The sequence below is a fragment of the Macrobrachium nipponense genome, chromosome 30 (assembly GCF_015104395.2).
Source record: "Macrobrachium nipponense isolate FS-2020 chromosome 30, ASM1510439v2, whole genome shotgun sequence".
Lineage (NCBI taxonomy): Eukaryota > Metazoa > Arthropoda > Malacostraca > Decapoda > Palaemonidae > Macrobrachium > Macrobrachium nipponense.
The window spans coordinates 60,476,608-60,489,677 of NC_087218.1; the positions used below are offsets into that span (position 1 = coordinate 60,476,608).

The 13,070-nt window shown below is 44.4% G+C and overlaps 1 protein-coding gene across 1 annotated transcript in view; it reads left to right on the forward strand.

Moving 5' to 3' along the window:
• LOC135202177 (spermine oxidase-like) overlaps positions 1–13,070 on the forward strand; it is a 98,100-nt gene that overhangs the window by 19,272 nt on the left and 65,758 nt on the right. The window contains exon 2 of the mRNA XM_064231431.1: positions 9,110–9,329. Coding sequence (XP_064087501.1) covers positions 9,110–9,329 — 220 coding nt within the window. The remainder of the gene's footprint in view (positions 1–9,109; positions 9,330–13,070) is intronic.

Genomic DNA, 13,070 nt, shown 5'->3' on the forward strand with positions numbered 1-13,070 from the left:
CTCTAAAGTTGACAAAGTCCTTAGGACTTTTAGTAAATCACGAGAAATCCATGCTGACTCCCCAGCAGAGTATTGTCTATCTGGGGATTCAGATGGATTCTCGGGATTTTCTAGCGTATCCTTCGCAGGAAAGGAGAGAACGCTGCTTAGAAAAGGTTGTCAGTCTTCTTAAGGAAAGAACATTGTTCCGCGAGGGATGGATGAGCTTACTGGGGACCCTCTCCTCGATGGAACAGTTCGTTTCCTTAGGAAGACTTCACCTACGACCCCTTCAATTTTATCTGAAGGAGAAGTGGGATTGGGAAGTCCAACAATCTAGGAGATACATTTCCAATCTCGAAAGGGATCAAGGAGAATATCCGTTGGTGGTTAGATCCACAGAAACTAAGCAAGGGAATCTCCCTTCGCTTACAGAACCCTCGCCTAGCGTTGTTTGCAGACGCCTCAGATTCAGGGTGGGGAGCGACCCTAGGTTCGCAAGAAGTGTCAGGCACTTGGGGAAGGAGAACAAGTGTCCTGGCACATAAACAAGAAAGAGCTAACAGCCATCATCTAGCTTTGGTTCATTTCGAGAACAGGTCTCAGGTTCTGGGGATTCAGATTCACTCGGACAACACAAACGCCCTCGCTTATATAAAGAAACAAGGGGGGACGCATTCCTTTTCCCTGTACGAATCAGCAAAGGATCTGCTGATTTGGGCACAGGGAAAGGAAGATCTCTCCTCACAAGGTTTGTGCAGGGAGAGAAAAATGTCCGGGCAGATAGCTGTTTAAGCAGAAAAGAACAAGTCCTACCCACGGAATGGACTCTCAATCCTCAGATTTGCCAACAACTTTGGCATTCTGTGGGGAAGGCCCAATATAGACCTGTTCGCGACCAACAAGAATCACAGATTAGAAACCTATTCCCTCCCCCCCCCCCACGATCTCCCCGGATCCTCAAAAGCAGTAGCAGTAGACAGCTTTCTGCTAGATTGGACGGGCTTGGATGCATACGCCTTCCCTCCTTTCAAGATAGTAGGAGAAGTATTGAGGAAGTTCGCTTGCTCGGAAGGAACAAGAATGACCCTCATCGCTCCCTTCTGGCCGGCTCTCGATTGGTTCACAGAGGTGCTGGCAGTCACTGGTTTAGTGGATTTTTCCAATATCGCTTCCACTAAGGAACGATCTTCTCAAACAACCCCACTTCGACAGTTTCACAAAAACCTCCCCGCTCTAAGTCTGACCGCCTTCAGACTGTCGAAGGACTTGTCAGAGCAAGGGGCTTTTCACGAGAAGTGGCGAAGGATCATTGCAAGAGCCAGAAGAGTCTCCACCTCCAAAGTATATCAGTCGAAGTGGGAGTTGTTTAGAAGATGGTGTAAGGGAAAGAAAATATCCTCCTCCAGTACCTCTGTAACTGAAATCGCAGATTTTCTCCTATATTTGAGAAAAGAATGTAACCTGGCAGTTTCACAGTGAAGGGTTACAGAAGTATGCTGGCCTCAGTTTTTCGACATAGAGGAATAGTCTGACGAATAATAAAGATCTTCATGACCTTATAATCAAGAAGCCTAGCTGGAACTTGGATGTGGTCCTCAAGTTCCTAATGTCGGAAAAATTTGTACCGTCTCACGCAGCTTCGTTTAGAGACTTAACGAGAAAGTCATTATTCCTTTTTGCGTTAGGCAACAGCCAAGAGAATTAGCGAGTTGCAAGCTTTAGAAAAGGGTAAAGTGGGGTTTAAGAAGGATTCAGCGATTTGCTCCTTTAAAAAACCATTTTTCTAGCGAAAAATGAAAATCCCTCAAAGCCTTGGCCAAGAAGCTTTGAGATTAAAGGACTATCTTCATTAACAGGGAGAGAACTAGAAAGGACTTTGTGGTCCAGTCAGGGCACTCAAGTTCTACTGGAGAAGAAGAAGTTGCTGAAAGGTACAGAAGAAAGTCTTTGGTGCTCTGTAAGAGATCCGAAAAGAGCGATTTCTAAGAACGCCCTTACATACTTCATAAAAGATGTAATAAGGGAAGCTCACCTTAAGTGCGAAGAAGAGCATCTCAAGGTTCTCAGAGTGAGAGCTCATGAAGTGAGAGCCATAGCTACGTCTATGGCATTTCACAAAACATGGTCGCTTCAGGCTCTTATAGAGTCGACATTTTGGAGATGTAATTCGGTGTTCGCCTCGAATTACCTAAGAGACGTTAAAATTTCGTACGAAAAAGTTGCTTTGCTGCTGGCAGGCGTATGTTTCGGCGAATTCAGTGTGGAGAAGTGGGGCTGAGGCTAATCCTTCCTATTTAGTTTAAGGCTTAATTTACTGTTTATTGGTGGTTGTTTTTATTGGTTAATTGTCAGAGGAATAGGGACCCTCTTACAATTCATAGATTGTAACAATACTAACATGGTCAGGTGATCGGGATTGGCTTCAGTGTTCTTTGTGATTTGTTAATAACCTTAACTCTGTCATGTAAGAGGGCGAGTCTCCATTGATATGACAAAGGTCAAGGCTCTACCATGTAAGTGGGTCGCCCCCATTGGTACGATCCAGTATAGGCTCTGTCGCGTAAGCGGGCTAGCCCCCATTGACACGATCCAAAGAGTTAGTTTTCAACCATAGGTTCATTCCTCGTTGAAACTCTTGAGGCAAGCAGACTCATCGACAGTAATCATGAAGTCTTCAGCCCAATAAGGTAGGAACTATGGATTATGTTATCCAAGAACATAGGTTGTTTTTTCCCTGTTTTTTAATGTATTTAGTTTAAGTATTATTTTGTTTTTAGCTGTCTCTTGCCCGCCACCAAGGGTGCCAATCAGCTAAGTATATATCTGCTGGGTAAGTTACTTGTACAAAAATGATATTGTTAAGATACAATAAAGTTTTGTACATACTTACCTGGCAGATATATACGATTAATGGCCCACCCAGCCTCCCCTCAGGAGACAGGTGGAAGAGAAATTATGGCTTAGAAAACGGGAATAGTTCCAGACCCCGCCACCCAGCGGCGGGAATGGTGGATCACCTGACCTACCTGTCGCGTGTGCCGCGAGTTTTGAAATTCTGTCGGGACGACCGAGTCTATAGCTAAGTATATATCTGCCAGGTAAGTATGTACAAAACTTTATTGTATCTTAACAATATCATTTTTTTTTTTTTGATGAAAAATGCAATAAGAATGCAGGTTACATAGTTTTTAATGCACCCAAGGCATTAGAAGTAAGGTTTTCTTAGGATTTTTTCATGATGTTCTGGCTTACGACGATTTTTGGCTTTCGACGTCTCGAGAATGGAACCCCCGTTGTAACCCTGGGACTGCCCGTAGTACCATCAAACTTGACCAAACAAAATTTGAGAGAAACGTATTTTAATCAAAACTATTGGGCGTGAAAGAACACATTTCACTGTTTTCACTCCAATAAAAGATAAAAAAGTAAAGCTCATAGTATTCTGACAAGATCAAGTGAAAAATATCGAATAGAATCTGTTGATTTTTGTTTACTGTGTTTAACAAATGTTTTGGTTAGGAAATCAGCTGAGGGTGATGGCAAGGTAAGTTTGTTTTGCTGTATTGAACTCAAATCAGAGCGGCTCTCTTGCTTCTAGTTACCACAAGTGAATCTCAAGATATTATGTTTACATATATGGGATAAGGTTATCTTACGTTATACAAAGTGTTTTTAAGTCAAAATATCAGTTAAATATGTATCATTAGTAGATGGCGCCGTGGGCATGTTTACTGTGTAAACATGCCCTCGGCACCATCTACTAAAGAAAAAAATAACAATTTCATTCACAAACGATACATATTTAAGTGATATTTCGACTTGAAAACTCTTCGTATAACGTAAAATAAGCTTGTCCCATATAAATAGAATATCTTGAGATTCACTTGTGCTTAATTAGAAGCAAGAAAGCTGCTCTGATTTGAGTTCAATGCAGCAAAACAAGCTTATCTCATCTCGCATTCGCCCACAGCTGATTTCCAAACCATAACATTGGTTGCTATGTTTTTATTTTATAATACAAACAAATAGTAATATGATAATACATATGATATTAATGGATGCAGTGAAGTAAAGCATAACTTTTTAAAAGATCCATGGGATGTTGGACACAGGGAGTGGCTCACCAATTTGCAAGAATTGACTGCTTTCCACTGGGGAGTTGTTGGAGTTGGCGGACCTGGTCCGCAACAAAGTATAGTAACTATCCACTTGGACAATACAACAGCTTTTTCTTACGTCAAGAAACGGGGAAGAATGCACTTTTCTCTCTGCAAAGTGCCAAGAGCCCTTCTGTTATGGACACATCGGAACCACACCAGAATCCTAACAACGTTCATTTAGGGGAAATTCAATGTCCTAGCAGATGAATTAAGCTGTAAGAAGCAAGTTCTTCCCACATAGTGTTGTTTTTTAGCAGAACTAGTCCCATCTGATAGGAACTCGGGACGACTTCTACAGTCTAGTGCAAGCCCAGTTCTATTAAAGCCTGCAGTGCTTTATGACAGGAGGAAGAATGGAGCTTTCTGCCTAGCTAGATGGTCTGGTATTACCTTTCTTTAATAATAATAAAACCTAGAACCAGAATCCCAGACCAGATGTAACCTAAGATGTTATGGCAAGTATGCATCTCGTCCTCAAATTGGAACATCTTGCCATTTACACTAATGAAATTTATCTTCTGAGAGACTCAGATTTAAGAGGAGCATTTGCCACCTTTTAGCAAAGCTAATGGCAATAGTACGACCTCTACCTCATTAGCTTTTAAGAGATATATGTCTCATATGTCCATTTGCCATTCTGCTTACTGGTAGTATGATCGCTCATCATTGTTCATGAGTGTGAGAGACTTTTTTGAAAAATGTTAAAATTTAGGCAGTACGTACTTTGAAAATTTTAATTACTGGCATGGTATCGAGGAAGAAAGCATAGGATTCCCTCCTATTGTCCAAACCTTCACCTTGTAGTGAAGGGTCAAAGTTTAGGGAGCTAAGAGGCTACAATGTACCCAGAGCACCTGACACATAAATTGGATGGGTTGTGGGTTTTACTTCAGTGTAGGTGACATAATAATCTGGTTATTTTTGTTATGGTACTATGCCCAAGGCCAGGGCAAATTGTCGTCCTTGTGAGCACTTGGAATCATCCTTGCTACAAGACCCTCAGATTTACTGCTGTGTGACTACAGGTCAAGTTGAACACCAACCAGAGGCAGTCTCTTCTGCAGGTTCTCTTAACTAACAAGGAACGACAAGCATTATTTCAATGCTAGCAGCTTATCTGTTTCTAATTCATTACATGACAGTAGAGTATGTCCATATATCCCACCTCCTGTCAGTGTGGGACTCAACTATGTAATTACTGGGTAAGTATGATTATAAAAACGTAATTTTTGGGGTGTTTTCTTGCATGAGTGTTTAAATTTTGGGACCCTCATCTGGAAACCTTGAGAGCTGGAGTAATGGTCTGATGACTTGTATATCTGTAATATCTGGAGTCCCTTCATGTTCAGCACTGCTGATTCTGGTCTTAGCATCAATCTGTGCATTGTGTACATAGCTTTATTACATTCTTCACGGCCCCATTCCAGTACCATTCCTGATAAGGATCTGCTTGCAAGGAGCTGATCAATTTCTTGCTCTGCTCAGGTGGGGCAGTGATGAATTTCCAGTGGTGGTAAGGACTGTTGCTGGTCGGTTTTCCAGTGGATAATTCTTTCACAATCTCTCTCATTCACACTTAAGGATCATGCACAAAGTGATACTCCCTGCTGTGACATTCTTGGCCCTTACCTGATTCGGCTGGTGCTCAGTATTACTGATACTTGGTACAATATAGCCATTCCTGCTAACTGTAATGTTATCAAATCTTGCTATTCCATTTACAAGACAGAATTTGCTAGTGCTTGGACAGCTTCTGCAATGATTGTGCTTATTATGATTCATTCAGGAAAGTGTGCCTTTAAGGAGTCTTTCTTTTCTTGCATTTCTCCCAAGTCTCTCTAAATTTAGGAGACCATGACCATCTAGAAACGCCTGCAAGTGTTACTTGGGTGTTGTTTCTATAGCTTCATTTGGTCTTCCATCTAGTTTAAATATTTTACGTCTCTTCCTAGGAGTTGGAGGTAGTCCTCCAGAATGACTAGGCATCTTAGATTTTTGCAATGCAAAACCAACTCTCTCTCTCTCTCTCTCTCTCTCTCTCTCTCTCTCTCTCTCTCTCTCTCTCTCTCTCTCTCTCTCTCTCTAACACTTAATCTTGCCTTAAGTGGAAAGCAGAGGGATTCAAAATTGAGAGAAGATAACAGTAGCACAGGGATTCAGTAGGGTGGAGTCCTTTTCCAAACCTGTTCTTTCCAATATTGATTGTTTTACAATAGGCTTTCATCCCTCTTTTAGATGAGGAATCTTAAATTTCCAATAATATTGCATTCTTCTCCTATCTACCATTTTCTTTTAATCACCATTTTCTTAAATCGTTCTGTATCGTAATTTTTCTTTTGGTTTGATTAGGAAGAAGTTCTTAATATGGAGTCCAGCATTGTCTGCTATCCTTTAGGACTAAATTACCTTATACCTTGCTTTTGCTTCAAGGGAATCTTTCTAAATCCCTAAGAAGCAGTTGCAGAGGTACAGCACCACTGTTATCTCTTGACCTCTTTGCTGCTTGTTCTTTTTCCTCACTTCCTCCTACAATATAGAAGGATCTAGGATCTTGGTTTTCATCAGGTAGTTACAGGCTATGGTTACCCTTTGGAAAGAGAGGCTTTGGCTTTTTTCTTTTGCAGGTAACACAAGAGTGTATTCATTATCACCTTGAATAGCTTTGGCTCCGATATGATAGCTTCATCCTTCCAGTCAAACTATCCTGCTGTGGGCCTTGATCCCAGTCCACATGACTACTCCATATCCTTTGGGAAATTTCCTTCCATTTATCTTCTGGAAGAAAAGAGAGATGCATTCTTTGCATTTTGCACAAGTTTTCTCTTTAATCCTTTTGACTAATATAGCTCATTCAAAAAAATAGATGATGTCATATTCCTTTTTTTCCCTGCCTTACAAATAACAATCCTCATTTTCTCCATCTGAGGTTTGAGGAGGTTTTTAGTCCCTTTGCTGAGAAGGTTCCCATAGAATTGAGTAAAATTTGGCATTGATCTTGTAGCAGGATCACAAGCTAGAAAAAAAACAAGTGGTAAAACCCTTCCCACATTAACCTAATCACTCCAGCTGCCCAACCCACCCCAGTCACACTTTCTTCTTTACACAACAAATACACGCAGGACAATTGACCTATAGCTACGCAAAACAAAAAAACACAAAACACAAAAAACAAAAAACTCTCAAAACACATGTATTTACCAATCAATCCAGTTACTCCGGCTATCTGGTGCTGTCCGCTGGTTAAGGTCACTGGGACACCAACAAAACAACAACAACAACAACCAAGAACCACGACACCACAACCCAACACAACAACAACAACAACAACACCAAGGACTACAACCAAACAACTCAACAACAATCAAGGAACACGACCACAACCTAACAACACAGCAACCAACCAAGGAACATGACCACAACCTAACAACACAACAACCAACCAAGGAACACAACCTCACTTATAACAACAAAAGACCACTGCACAACCAACACAAAAAATCACAACAGCAACAAAGACAACAGCACAGGCACAACAACTCCAAGCAAACAACACTAACTTAACAATAACTAAAAACAAATCAACAAAACACGACTTATCTGACCAAAATGCCTTCAACACACTGCTGCTAATACTCTTAACTGTCACCGGCTCTCACCAAAGACTGACTCAAAAACACCAAAAACACAGAACTCTAACAATCAACAGCACCAGCAGACAGCCCAGAACCTACCAACAACCAATTCAGTCATTAACTATCCATACAGCAATTACACTCTCTCTCTCTCTCTCTCTCTCTCTCTCTCTCTCTCTCTCTCTCTCTCTCTCTCTCTCACACACACAGACGTTGTCAAATGGAACTCCATAACTCCTCCATAATCCCTGGCACTTGTGTCACCCTTCATGCTTCCTACTCAAGTACTAGACAACTGGAAGGTGGACTTGGCACTTTCCCTTCAGACCCTGTGTCCTTTGAACATAATTTCTAGTCTTACGAGGAGAGATATGGTTTCTTCTCTTTTTAGCATTCAGGATTTGGAGTTATTCCTAATCCTGTTCAAGCAAACTTCAGTTGTAGCCATTGAAGAAGAGCTCCTGACAGATAGGCTTCCTTCCTCTTTCTACAGAACACTTTTATGCCCCGGGATGTTTTCTGACCTTATTTGGCTGCTCAACCTTTATGCAGTTTTCCCAGCACCTTTCATACAGGTTTGCATATTGGCTGAGGTGCATGTTTGGGTTTGGTTGACAAAGAAATGCCTTAGATTTTGGGGTATCTTTCCCTTCTTTGTGCCTACTGTTGGATAGCCTAGTTCATGGTCATGCTGGACTGAAAAATGCAGGAAACTACACAAACCTGCCTGAAGACTTAGCTCTTGACAGTGCTTTCTCTCCATTTCTTTCTTTAACAAGAGGGAATGAGTGGATGTAGTGCTATAATTAATTTTTTCATACATTCAACTTCCCTGTCAGATATATACCTAGCTTAGCTATAGACTCCGTCATCCCCAACAGAAATTCAAATTTCGCGCCACTCGCTACAGGTAGGTCAGGTGATCTACCGCCCTGTCCTGGGTGGCAGGACTAGGAACCATTCTATCAGATTTTCTCTGTCGCCGGTGGTATCAACATTGTTGTTACTTCCTCCTGACTAGAATTCTTGTTTCAAAGCAATTGATCTTCTTTCGGCTGATTATTTTGGTGACGTACCTGGATCGTTGTTTTGGCATTCGCTACCGTGGACTGGATTTGGATTTGCTTTTGATTTTTCTGAAGAATGTCTGATGCGAGTGTTGGTGTGAGAGTTTGTGTGAATGTAGGCTGCAAGGTGAGGATACCGAAGGCTTCGGTTAATCTTCACACTGTATGCCGATGATGTAGAGGGGTTGATTGTTCTTTAGCTAACACCTGTAATGAGTGTGAAAGGTTGAGTGCTGAAGAATGGAAGACTCTAACTTCTTACTTGAAGTTAGAGAGGGACAGAGTAAGAAGGGCTGCATCTAAGGGTGTAAGTAGTACAAGGCCTATTGAGCCTTTGTCTGATTCTATTTTGTCTGTTCATCATGATATTGATTCTCCCTCTGTATCAGGGCCTTCTCAGGTAACTAACCCTTCAGATTTGGCTTCAGAGATCGCTGATCTGAAGGCTACCCTTCAAAGGATGCAATCCAAAATGGCGGCTTTGGAAGGTAAGACCAGTGATTGTGATGTATTTAGTGAAGTGAGTGCCCCCAGTGTTGTGGAGGGGGCGTCTGACCGGCTCTGCGACGCTCCCAGGCCTAGACCTCTTCCAAGCTCTCTGGCCCAGAGGAGAAGGAAAGTCGAAAGCCTTAAGGAGGTTGTGGAGAATCCCCACCGGTCTGGCGTCCCTTCAGCAGGCTCTGTAGCGCCACAGACTGCTAAGGACCGCTTTCGAAAAAGCGTCCTCCGAGAGTGCTTCTCGTCGTCAGGATCCCCCTCACCTAAACGAGGGTGGAAGGATTCGGACCTTTCCAGGCCCCTGAAGAGGAACTGGAGAGAGCCTTCTTTCGACTCTAGCCCCGAACGTTTCTCGGAAGAAGAAGCTCCCTCGATGATCAAGAAGGCTAGGAACGAGTTGGCTTCTCCCTGTTCCGACAGAGTTTGTCTAACTCCTTCTAGATCTCCCTCTCCTCCGGTTGAAGTAGACACGGGAGAGGCTACTAAGAGGATCCTGCTTGCCGTTCAGGAACAGTTGGCTTCCTTGGTAGGAGTTCTTTCTAAAGATCCTCCTCGCAGGAAGGACGTCAGACTTCCTGTTAAAAGGACTAATCTTCGATCTCCTGCCAGGCGCGTGGCGCCAGCTAAGACCGAGGAACCTGCCAGGCGCGAGGCGCCAGCCAGGCGCGAGGCGCCAGCCAGGCGCGAGACGCCAGCCAGGTGAGAGGAGTCAGTCAGGCGCGAGACGTCAGCCAGGCGCGAGGCGTCAGCCAGACGCGAGGCGCCAGCCAGACGCGAGGCGCCAGCCAGGCGCGAGGTGCCAACCATACTCGAGGAGCAAGCCAGGCGCTTTGAACCTAGACAATCGTTTAGCCCCACTCCTGTTAGGAGTTTTTTGCCTTCAGAGAGAGACGTTAGGGAAGTGCCTTTGGATTATAAGGTTGGTTCTCCTTCTGATCCTTTCGAGCAAGAGGAAGGTTCAGAAGACGAGGCTCCCAATAGAGAAGGACTGTCTAACTATAAAGTGCTGACAGCTCTCCTGTTGCAAGAATATGGAGATTCTTTAACCCCTGCCGCTCCTCCTTCTCCGCGCTCGCTCTTTTCGAGTTCGAAGGCGCTGAAGTCTTCTTCCTTCCTCAAGATGAGACCAGCCATCTCTATGAAGAGAGCTCTACAGTCCCTCGATTCATGGATGAAGACTAAGAAAGAGCTGGTGAGAACTGTGTTCTGTTTGCCTCCCGCTAGACTTACAGGCAGAAGGGGCATTTGGTACGAGACAGGAGAGAATATGGGACTCTCTCTTCCTGCCTCAGCAGAAGCAGACTTCTCGAACCTAGTTGACGCTTCGAGAAGACATGGCCTGAACTCGGCTCGTGCGACATGGGGCCTTTCAGAATTGGATCATCTCTTCAAGGGACTCTTCCATGTATTGGAAGTGTTCAATTTCCTGGATTGGTCCCTTGGGGTGATGGCCAAAAAGACCCATGACACGGAGGACCTCAACCCTGAAGTTCTCCTTTGTATCCTGTCTTGCATTGACAAGGCGGTTTAGGATGGTTCGGGAGAAGTCTCCTCTCTCTTTGGAGCGGGACTCTTAAAGAAGAGAGCTGTGTTCAGTTCTTTTCTGACTAAATCCGTGTCTCGCTCTCAGAGAGCAGCCTTGCTGTTCGCTCCTATGTCAGACTTTTTGTTCCCTTCTCAGTTAGTGAAGGACATTTCGTATTCACTAACTGAGAAGGCAACCCAGGACCTTCTCCTTCAGTCTTCTAGGAAGAATAGGCCTGTTGCAGTGACAGAAGAAAGTGGCTGCTACGTCTCAACAGCCCTTTCGAGGAGGCCCCCCTTCTAGAGCTCCCTCGAAAAGGAAAACAACTGAGAAGAGAGGAAGAGCTTCCTTCCGACCCTTTAAAAGGGGGAAGTGATATGGGAAACCTCCAAGCACCAGTAGGTGCCAGGCTCCAGGGATTTGCGGAAGCCTGGGCACTTATAGAAGCTGACACCTGGTCTCTTTCAGTGATCAAGAAGGGCTATTTCATCCCCTTCGAGGACAGTCCTCCCCTGACTTCAACTCCGCGGGAACTGTCCGCCAGATACAAGGACCCTGATCTGAGGGATACTCTTCGGCTAATGGTGGATCAGATGTGGGACAAAAGAGCTATAGAGCTAGTAATGGATCAAAACTCCCCGGGGTTTTACAATCGCCTTTTTCTTGTCACAAAGGCTTCGGGGAGCTGGAGGCCAGTACTTACACGTAAGCTCTCTGAACAAATTTGTTCAGAAGGAGAAGTTCAGTATGGAGACTTCTGCGACAGTCCTTGCAGCTCTTCGCCAAGGGGATTGGATGGTATCCCTAGATCTCCAGGATGCCTATTTCCACGTCCCGATTCATCCTTCGTCGAAGAAGTACCTTCGTTTCATGATGGAGGGAAGGATCTATCAGTTCAGAGCCTTGTGTTTCGGCCTGTCCACAGCTCCTCATGTATTCACGAGCTTGATGAGGAATGTGGCGAGATGGCTTCACCTAAAGGGTGTCAATATCTCTCTATACCTGGACGACTGGCTCAGCAGAGCCAGGTCAGAGAGACGGTGTTTGGAGGACCTTACTTTGACCCTAGACCTGATAAAGTCTTTGGGATTACTCGTAAACCTCGAGAAATCGCAACTGATCCCCAGTCAGAACATAGTCTATCTGGGGATTCAGATGGATTCTCGGGGTTTTTGAGTATTTCCGTCTCAAGAGAGACTCATAAGAGGCTTCGAGAAAGTCTCTCTCTTCTTAGGGAAAGAATGCAGTTCGGGGAGGGAATGGTTGAGCCTTCTAGGGACCCTTTCCTCGCTCGAACAGTTCTTTCCTCTAGGAAGACTTCATCTTCGTCCTCTTCAGTTCTTTCTCAAGAGAACTTGGAACTGGAAGACAGGACTTCTCTCGGACTTCTTTCCCATTCCGTTAGAGATAAAACAGCACTTGGAATGGTGGTTGCCCCCTTTACAGGAAAACAAGAGGGATATCCCTGGAGATTCGGAACCCAAGCCTAGTGTTGTTTTTCGACGCATCGGAGATGGGTTGGGGAGCAACCTTGGGGCCGAGAGAGGTGTCAGGCACCTGGAGTACAGATCAGGTGTCCTGGCACATCAATTGCAAGGAGCTGTTAGCCGTTCACCTGGCTCTAAAGAGCTTCGAGCCTTTAGTCAGAAACGGTGTAGTCCAGGTAACTTCGGACAACACCACCGCTCTAGCATACATAAGAAAACAAGGAGGGACGCACTCGTTCTTCCTATACGATCTCGCAAGAGATCTGCTCGTTTGGATGAGTCAAAGGAACATCTCTTTCTTGACAAGATTTGTTCAGGGAGAGAGGAACGTGAGAGCAGACAGGCTGAGCAGGAGGAACCAGGTCCTTCACACAGAATGGACCCTCCACTCAGAAGTGTGTCAGAGTCTCTGGTCTCTTTGGGGGAAACCTCATGTAGACCTGTTCGCCACATTCCTCTCCAAGAGATTAGAAGTCTTTTACTCGGTGGTAGAAGATCCCAGAGCTTTAGCAGTAGACGCCTTCCTTCTAGACTGGTCCAACGTAGAGATTTATGCATTTCCCCCATTCAAGATTCTGGGGCAAGTGCTCAGAAAGTTTGTGGCCTCGAAGGGGACGAAAATGACTCTGATAGCCCCCTTTTGGCCAGCTCACGATTGGTTCACAGAGGTGGTGGAGTGGACAGTAGACTTCCTCAGATCCCTTCCAAGAAGGATGGAT